At 42.8% G+C, this 10000-nt stretch overlaps 1 protein-coding gene across 1 annotated transcript in view; it reads left to right on the forward strand.

The window, feature by feature from the left end:
• The first annotated feature begins 9536 nt into the window (after positions 1–9536).
• LOC122261056 (ferric reductase 1) overlaps positions 9537–10000 on the forward strand; it is an 11781-nt gene continuing 11317 nt past the window's right edge. Inside the window, exon 1 of the mRNA XM_086543127.1 lies at positions 9537–9976. Within this exon, the coding sequence (XP_086399253.1) occupies positions 9769–9976 (208 nt within the window). The 5' untranslated portion in view covers positions 9537–9768. The remainder of the gene's footprint in view (positions 9977–10000) is intronic.

Genomic DNA, 10000 nt, shown 5'->3' on the forward strand with positions numbered 1-10000 from the left:
GGGACAGGAGTTGTAATGGGACAGGAGTTGTAATGAGGACAGGAGTTGTAATGGGACAGGAGTTGTAATAGGACACGGGTTGTAATAGGACAGGAGTTGTAATAGGACAGGAGTTGTAATAGGACAGGAGTTGTAATAGGACAGGAGTTGTAATAGGACAGGAGTTGTAATAGGACAGGAGTTGTAATAGGACACGGGTTGTAATAGGACAGGAGTTGTAATTGGACAGGAGTTGTAATAGGACAGGAGTTGTAATGGGACAGGAGTTGTAATAGGACAGGAGTTGTAATAGGACAGGAGTTGTAATTGGACAGGAGTTGTAATAGGACAGGAGTTGTAATGGGACAGGAGTTGTAATAGGACACGGGTTGTAATAGGACAGGAGTTGTAATGGGACAGGAGTTGTAATAGGACACGGGTTGTAATAGGACAGGAGTTGTAATTGGACAGGAGTTGTAATAGGACAGGAGTTGTAATGGGACAGGAGTTGTAATAGGACACGGGTTGTAATAGGACAGGAGTTGTAATGGGACAGGAGTTGTAATAGGACAGGAGTTGTAATAGGACAGGAGTTGTAATGGGACAGGAGTTGTAATAGGACAGGAGTTGTAATTGGACAGGAGTTGTAATAGGACAGGAGTTGTAATGGGACAGGAGTTGTAATAGGACAGGAGTTGTAATAGGACAGGAGTTGTAATAGGACAGGAGTTGTAATAGGACAGGAGTTGTAATGGGACAGGAGTTGTAATAGGACAGGAGTTGCAATTGGACAGGAGTTGTAATGGGACAGGAGTTGTAATGGGACAGGAGTTGTAATGGGACAGGAGTTGTAATAGGACAGGAGTTGCAATTGGACAGGAGTTGTAATGGGACAGGAGTTGTAATAGGACAGGAGTTGCAATTGGACAGGAGTTGTAATGGGACAGGAGTTGTAATAGGACAGGAGTTGCAATTGGACAGGAGTTGTAATGGGACAGGAGTTGTAATAGGACAGGAGTTGCAATTGGACAGGAGTTGCAATTGGACAGGAGTTGTAATGGGACAGGAGTTGTAATAGGACAGGAGTTGCAATTGGACAGGAGTTGTAATAGGACAGGAGTTGTAATAGGACAGGAGTTGTAATAGGACAGGAGTTGTAATAGGACAGGAGTTGCAATTGGACAGGAGTTGTAATGGGACACGAGTTGTAATAGGACAGGAGTTGCAATTGGACAGGAGTTGTAATGGGACACGAGTTGTAATAGGACAGGAGTTGTAATTGGACAGGAGTTGTAATAGGACAGGAGTTGTAATTGGACAGGAGTTGTAATAGGACAGGAGTTGTAATGGGACAGGAGTTGTAATAGGACAGGAGTTGTAATGGGACAGGAGTTGTAATAGGACACGGGTTGTAATAGGACAGGAGTTGTAATAGGACAGGAGTTGTAATGGGACAGGAGTTGTAATGGGACAGGAGTTGTAATAGGACAGGAGTTGTAATGGGACAGGAGTTGTAATGGGACAGGAGTTGTAATAGGACAGGAGTTGTAATAGGACAGGAGTTGTAATAGGACAGGAGTTGTAATAGGACAGGAGTTGTAATGGGACAGGAGTTGTAATGGGACAGGAGTTGTAATAGGACAGGAGTTGTAATGGGACAGGAGTTGTAATAGGACAGGAGTTGTAATAGGACAGGAGTTGTAATGGGACAGGAGTTGTAATGGGACAGGAGTTGTAATTGGACAGGAGTTGTAATAGGACAGGAGTTGTAATAGGACAGGAGTTGTAATAGGACAGGAGTTGTAATAGGACAGGAGTTGTAATGGGACAGGAGTTGTAATAGGACAGGAGTTGTAATGGGACAGGAGTTGTAATAGGACAGGAGTTGTAATTGGACAGGAGTTGTAATAGGACAGGAGTTGTAATAGGACAGGAGTTGTAATTGGACAGGAGTTGTAATAGGACAGGAGTTGTAATTGGACAGGAGTTGTAATGGGACAGGAGTTGTAATAGGACAGGAGTTGTAATGGGACAGGAGTTGTAATAGGACAGGAGTTGTAATGGGACAGGAGTTGTAATAGGACAGGAGTTGTAATAGGACAGGAGTTGTAATGGGACAGGAGTTGTAATAGGACAGGAGTTGTAATAGGACAGGAGTTGTAATGGGACAGGAGTTGTAATAGGACAGGAGTTGTAATAGGACAGGAGTTGTAATTGGACAGGAGTTGTAATAGGACAGGAGTTGTAATAGGACAGGAGTTGTAATTGGACAGGAGTTGTAATAGGACAGGAGTTGTAATGGGACAGGAGTTGTAATAGGACAGGAGTTGTAATAGGACAGGAGTTGTAATAGGACAGGAGTTGTAATAGGACAGGAGTTGTAATAGGACAGGAGTTGTAATAGGACAGGAGTTGTAATAGGACAGGAGTTGTAATAGGACAGGAGTTGTAATAGGACAGGAGTTGTAATTGGACAGGAGTTGTAATAGGACAGGAGTTGTAATAGGACAGGAGTTGTAATGGGACAGGAGTTGTAATGGGACAGGAGTTGTAATAGGACAGGAGTTGTAATAGGACAGGAGTTGTAATAGGACAGGAGTTGTAATGGGACAGGAGTTGTAATGGGACAGGAGTTGTAATAGGACAGGAGTTGTAATGGGACAGGAGTTGTAATGGGACAGGAGTTGTAATGGGACAGGAGTTGTAATAGGACAGGAGTTGTAATGGGACAGGAGTTGTAATAGGACAGGAGTTGTAATAGGACAGGAGTTGTAATGGGACAGGAGTTGTAATGGGACAGGAGTTGTAATGGACAGGAGTTGTAATCGGACAGGAGTTGTAATGGGACAGAAGTTGTAATGGACAGGAGTTGTAATGGGACAGGAGTTGTAATGGACAGGAGTTGTAATAGGACAGGAGTTGTAATGGGACAGGAGTTGTAATGGGACAGGAGTTGTAATTGGACAGGAGTTGTAATAGGACAGGAGTTGTAATAGGACAGGAGTTGTAATAGGACAGGAGTTGTAATGGGACAGGAGTTGTAATGGGACAGGAGTTGTAATGGGACAGGAGTTGTAATGGGACAGGAGTTGTAATGGGACAGGAGTTGTAATGGGACAGGAGTTGTAATGGGACAGGAGTTGTAATGGGACAGGAGTTGTAATGGGACAGGAGTTGTAATGGGACAGGAGTTGTAATAGGACAGGAGTTGTAATGGGACAGGAGTTGTAATGGGACAGGAGTTGTAATGGGACAGGAGTTGTAATGGGACAGGAGTTGTAATGGGACAGGAGTTGTAATGGGACAGGAGTTGTAATGGGACAGGAGTTGTAATGGGACAGGAGTTGTAATGGGACAGGAGTTGTAATGGGACAGGAGTTGTAATGGGACAGGAGTTGTAATGATACAGGAACCGTCAAAAGCTAGGAGTTGTAATGGGACAGGAGTTGTAATGGGACAGGAGTTGTAATGGGACAGGAGTTGTAATGGGACAGGAGTTGTAATGGGACAGGAGTTGTAATGGGACAGGAGTTGTAATGGGACAGGAGTTGTAATGGGACACGAGTTGTAAGTGGACACGAGTTGTAATGGGACAGGAGTTGTAATGGGACAGGAGTTGTAATGGGACAGGAGTTGTAATGGGACAGGAGTTGTAATGGGACAGGAGTTGTAATGGGACAGGAGTTGTAATGGGACAGGAGTTGTAATGGGACAGGAGTTGTAATGGGACAGGAGTTGTAATAGGACAGGAGTTGTAATGGGACAGGAGTTGTAATAGGACAGGAGTTGTAATGGGACAGGAGTTGTAATAGGACACGGGTTGTAATAGGACAGGAGTTGTAATGGGACAGGAGTTGTAATGGGACAGGAGTTGTAATGGGACAGGAGTTGTAATGGGACAGGAGTTGTAATGGGACAGGAGTTGTAATGGGACAGGAGTTGTAATGGGACAGGAGTTGTAATGGGACAGGAGTTGTAATGGGACAGGAGTTGTAATGGGACAGGAGTTGTAATGGGACAGGAGTTGTAATAGGACAGGAGTTGTAATGGGACAGGAATTGTAATAGGACACGGGTTGTAATAGGACAGGAGTTGTAATGGGACAGGAGTTGTAATAGGACAGGAGTTGTAATTGGACACGAGTTGTAATGGGACAGGAATTGTAATAGGACACGAGTTGTGATAGGACACGAGTTGTGATAGGACACGGGTTGTAATAGGACAGGAGTTGTAATGGGACAGGAGTTGTAATAGGACACGAGTTGTAATAGGACACGAGTTGTAATAGGACAGGAGTTGTAATAGGACAGGAGTTGTAATGGGACAGGAGTTGTAATAGGACACGAGTTGTAATAGGACACGAGTTGTAATGGGACAGGAGTTGTAATAGGACAGGAGTTGTAATAGGACAGGAGTTGTAATGGGACAGGAGTTGTAATAGGACAGGAGTTGTAATTGGACACGAGTTGTAATGGGACAGGAATTGTAATAGGACACGAGTTGTGATAGGACACGAGTTGTGATAGGACACGAGTTGTAATGGGACAGGAATTGTAATAGGACACGGGTTGTAATAGGACAGGAGTTGTAATGGGACAGGAGTTGTAATAGGACACGAGTTGTAATAGGACACGAGTTGTAATAGGACACGAGTTGTAATAGGACAGCAGTTGTAATAGGGCAGCAGTTGCAGCCAGCTGTACGTAGACTTAATTCATACGGGCGCTTGGTCAACCAGGTGACTGTTGCACGCGAAGGTTTTGTACACAACAAACCTTGATGAACACAAAGGTTTGATTACACCATGAAGAACTGCTCTACACAGATATCTGACACACTTAATAGACTTGATACATTTGGGGCTGAGTAATCACAGGAGAAAATGGCCAAATAAGAAGTTGATTGCAAAATTGACTAGATGTACAAAAATAGGATCATACTTAAATGCTTAGTATATGCAAGAGCTTTTATCAATATATACGATTTTCACCACATGCAAAATCTACTGTATGCTCTGTTGATTCCTAATCACATAGAGCATAGTTGATGATTGCTAATCCTTTATATTGATTCGGGATTGGTTTTAAATCTGACTTCTTCTATTCCTGATTAATAGTTCCTCGTCTCTCATAAGTTCCTCTCCAGCGGCGATCCCCCGTGTGCTACATCCAAGACCTGTTTTGTAGTGTCTTTCAACAACCGCCGGGAGGTTAGTTGGCTCTCGGTCCTTGCGTCATCCTGCAATAAAGGGTGTTACCTCAGGCTCCTTTGTTTACGCTTGGAGACAGCATGATAAATGGCGTATCACAGACAGGGATTGACTGCGACACAGCCACAACAAATAAGGGATACGAAATCAGGAGCTCAGATTTCAATGCTGTGTTTCGTGATGTTTTTTGTTTTTTTTTACGTTTGTATTTCATTTTCTCTCTTTTTCTATATCAATGATTGTGCTTTGTTGATAATACCCGGAGACGAATGCAGCTTGTGAGCGATATTGCGAAGATAAAAGATAGCGTTGTAATAGTTAATTATTGTAAGTAGTCTAGTACTGCGATATACATAGTGTGTGATGCACGATATTGTCGTCTAAAATTGAATAATATATCGAGAGTGCATAAAGCTTGAATGGAAAATTGTAAATGTAACTTATGGGACGTTAAAATGCGATTGGTGATCGGTTGTGTCAAAAGACTGTATCCATTGTTGCAACCGTTGGTGAGTGACATGATCTAACATGAGACTCGAGGTTTTCACAAAAAGCTATGAATGATATCTCTCATCTTTCTGAACAGCCTGGACAGTAAGCCGGGGGAAATACAGCTCTCATTTTCACATAATGGCTTTGTTTACTAACCATCATGACCCATATGACGACAACGACAGAGTCAGTTTTATCTTGAATGATGTTGATGGTGTAAGCTATATTTCTTAATGATGTTGATGATGGCAGCTGTGTCTTCGTTGATGTTGATGGAAGCTGTTTTTCTGATGGCCAGGTCAGGGGTCGGCAACCTTTTGAGTGCCATCGTGCCAGCGCTGAAGTAAAATTTCCTGTTTTTTAAGTATTTCGCGAATCAACTTTTTTTTCTGTCTACTACACTTAACTATCCTGAAGTGATTAGTGGTACTACAGATATGTAAGCAAACATTAATTTTGAAATGAAACATAAGACTGATTCCAGTATTATACTAATTTATGTCCTTCACTTCCCTATCTTTTTGAATGAGGATGATACGAAAAATAATGATTGCCGTTGTTATTATTATCTTAATTTCTGTTATGATCATTATTATGATTATCATTATTACTTTTGTTACTATCATCATCATTGTTATTGTTATTATTATTATTATCATTATTATCATTATCGTTATCATTATCATTATAATGATAATAATAATCATTATTATTATCATTATCATTATTACCATTATTATTATTAGTAGTAGTAGTATTACTAATATTATCAGTCATTGATATTAAAATCATTATCATTGTTATCATCATCATTATTGCTATTGTCATTATCATTATAATTATTATTAGTAGTAGTATTACTATTATTATCATTAGTAGAAGTAGTACTATTATTATTAGTCATTATTATTACTATCATTATCATTGTTATCATCATCATTATTGCTGTTATCATTATCATTATTACCAGTATCATAATCATCATCATTATCCATATTAATATTTTGTAATATGCATGTGCGTGTCATCGATCCCTGATGTAGACGATGGTAACTACATCTCACTAGGTACCAGCTGTATCTCAGATGGTATTAATAGTTTAAGTTGTGTCTCTTAAGATGGTACTGATGGTGGTAATGGTGTCCCAGATGGTCTTGACGGGTTTATTAGTTGCTTGTCAGATGGTGTTGATGAAGCGAACTGTGTCCCAGATGGTCTCAGGTGTTGTTGATCTTATTGTCAGTTGTGTCTCATATGGTAATTGTGGTTTCAGCGGGTGATCCAGATGGTGCAAACGAAGAAGTCTATGTCCCAGCTGGTGTTGGTGTATGTCATGCCTTAGATGGTGTATATGGTTTCGAAAGAGTTTCGTATGATGAAGCCTGCAGCGTCGGCAGAATCTCAAGAAGTTTTCATAGCGTCATTTACCTCTCAGTTCGTCTTAGGTGATAGTGACGTCCTCGCATGGATCTCAAATGGTCATAACTTTAAGAGGATATCATCTCTACCGCAAGTGGTGTTGGCAATTTCTAATTCGTGTTGACCGGTTTTTTTTCAGGAGCGTTGAAGACAGAGAGAGAGAGAGAGAGAGAGAGAGACCTGCCACCGTCTCGTTGATGTCACGACTTGTGTTTAGGCAAGGCAACAAAATCATCTATTGTTCATTCTTTCTTTGTAATGCAACATTCTTTTTTTTTTTTAGTTTCATGGCAACGAGACATGTCCGCAGACTGTTAGGTGTTTCATTGTTAAGTTATGAAATGTTGGTACGAAGGCGACCTTACCTTAGCCAGGTCTCGCTGGGGTAGGCCGTGTGCTGTCACGTCCGAGACAATACGTGGCCTTTCACTTCGACTCACTGTATTGAAATATTCAGCGCCGGAGAGTCCCGAATCAGCAATAAAAAGTGAGAGATTACAAACGTGTCTGGATTGCCTATGGCGCTTTCAGTGGGCGAGGCTGGGTCGAGCGCCATTCTAAATCGGACAGTTTTATTTCATGAGTTAAATATCCGAGGGAGAAGACGAGGCAAGGGGAAATAGAGAAATGGAGTGAGAGAGAATGTGTGAGAGATACAGATAGCTAGACAGAGAGAGAGAGAGAGAGAGAGAGAGAGAGAGAGAGAGAGAGAGAGAGAGAGAGAGAGAGAGAGAGAGAGAGAGAGAGAGAGAGACAGAGAGAAACAAAGAGAGACAGAGAGAGAGAGAGAAACAAACAGCACACAGACAGGCAGAGACAGGGAATGAGAGATAAACAGAAAGGGAGGGAAGGGGAGAAAGGAGGAATAACAGAAAGAGAAAGGATGAGAGATAGCTTTGAGAAGATAAAAAAAAAAAAAAATGATAGAAAGCAAATAAGTAAACCAGAAAAGAATGAAAGAGAAGAGAGGAAGAGAGCAAAACACAAGGATCATGAATAAAATCGAGAAAAAAGAGATCGGAAGGTTGTAAAAAGGCAGTGTTAGTGTTTTGTTTTGTACCGTTCTCTGGCCTTCGCAGAACTTCTCACGTGTTATCCTCCACTTCACACTTCTACCTCTCTTCGTCCTCTGGTTCTTCTGTCATTTGCTTTTATCTATCTTCAGCTCTCTTCTCTCTTCTCTCTTCCCCCATACTCCCTTCCTGCATCTCTTTTCCTTCTCATTTCTCCCCGATTATTCTGTTTTGTTTCGGCCTTTCTTTGGGAGTCTTTTTTACCTTCCTTCAATTTCTCGTTTTTTTCTGGCTTTTAAGACCCGCTTTTCGATCCTGTGATTCCCCGCAAATGACGTCACCGGAGAAAGTGGCGGACAAACAACAGAGATGATCGGTGCATACCCTCACTGGCACCGTGACTCGGCATATTCACGGGGTTCCTTCACCTTTCAAGGCTATATATGTCGTTATACGTGTGCAACGTGACTGCAAGAATGTACTTCGATGCCCCAAGGGAGTCTGCGGGGTGAAAAGTGCGGTGGCTTTGTTTTTTTCCGGTGAATTATTTTACCTACTTGTAAATTACGGAGTGCAATATGAGATATGAGGTGACGCGGAAGTCTAAAGAAGTCGAAGGATTGTGTGATCCGAGGGAGTGCAGCTACAAAGCTCCTGGTATGATGAACAAGTCGACGCAGATGGTCGCTAAATGTAACTGAAAAGTAATTAGTTTGTTGGGATTAGACCACGGTAAAAAGATATATATATTCTGAGTATTGGTGAAGGTAAACTATCAAAGGCTGATGGTGGAAGTCTAGAACAATGAGGCCGCATCCGTGACTTGGTGTTCACAATTCACGATGAATTGTTTACCTTCACGCAATGCTCGAGTCAGACGCATTCAGACTGGAAGACAGAGATGAGACACACTGACAAACAAAGGGCTATAGGACAAATAAAGGAGCCTGTAATAAAGAGAGGCGAAAAATGAGACAAAAATGAGCGTAAAGACAAAGCAATAGAGAGCATAGGCGGAATAGGTAGTAGTATGGGAGAATGGCAGAAAATGAGACAAAAAGACGAAGGAAGGAATTAATTCCGAAGGGACAGAGAGAGGAAGTGGCTATCAGATGACTGGAATTTGCTTGGAAATTATGAATTTATTGATGGAGGTCAACGGTGACAGACAATGATCTGTGTCGTGGGACAAAATATAAGGATACATGGCAGGACTACTTCCGGCCTATTGGAGCGCCGATGCGTTGAGTGGAGATAAAACGACGCAGGTGTTCCAGTTAGAACGGGAGGAGGGGAAGAGAGGCGGTGGGGGTTCCGAGGGGGAGGGGAAAAGGCCGAGACAGCCGACTAGCCCTCACTTACCCGCGAGTCACGTGACGTGTGACGTCATTAGCCCTCTCTTATAAGACGGCGAACAGGCTGCGCAAAGGTAATTGTGCCGCCAGCTGTCTTTCCGCTTGCACACTCGACACCACTGAGTATCACTTTATAAATCAGTCTGTGTTCAAGCTGAACTAAGTGCCTGCCTACCATTGTTCTACAAAACCGTATATGCCAACAGTGCGATCTTGAACTAAGACTGCCATCGGGATTCAGGCGCCCTGCCCTGACCTGTGTCGTCGCCGTTGGAAGAGGCTGACCCGAAGACCCTCCAGAATGTTTGCGGAGGTGATAGTAGGAGTGCTGGTTAGCCTCCTGAGCCCCGTGGCCCTCGGGTTCCCTGACGGAGCACCCATAGAGGCGTGTATCCTTCCCCATGCCAACAGCCCCAACCACGCAGGCACTAAGCCCATGCCCCACCACACAGAGCACCATACCTTCACAGCATCATCCGGGACCTACACTCCTGGAGACCTTATTGAAGGTGAGTCACCCCCCCCTCCCTCAT

The sequence above is a fragment of the Penaeus japonicus genome, unplaced genomic scaffold (genome assembly GCF_977035675.1).
Source record: "Penaeus japonicus unplaced genomic scaffold, GWHDUDI00000001_assembly GWHDUDI00000013, whole genome shotgun sequence".
Taxonomy (NCBI): Eukaryota; Metazoa; Arthropoda; class Malacostraca; order Decapoda; family Penaeidae; genus Penaeus; species Penaeus japonicus.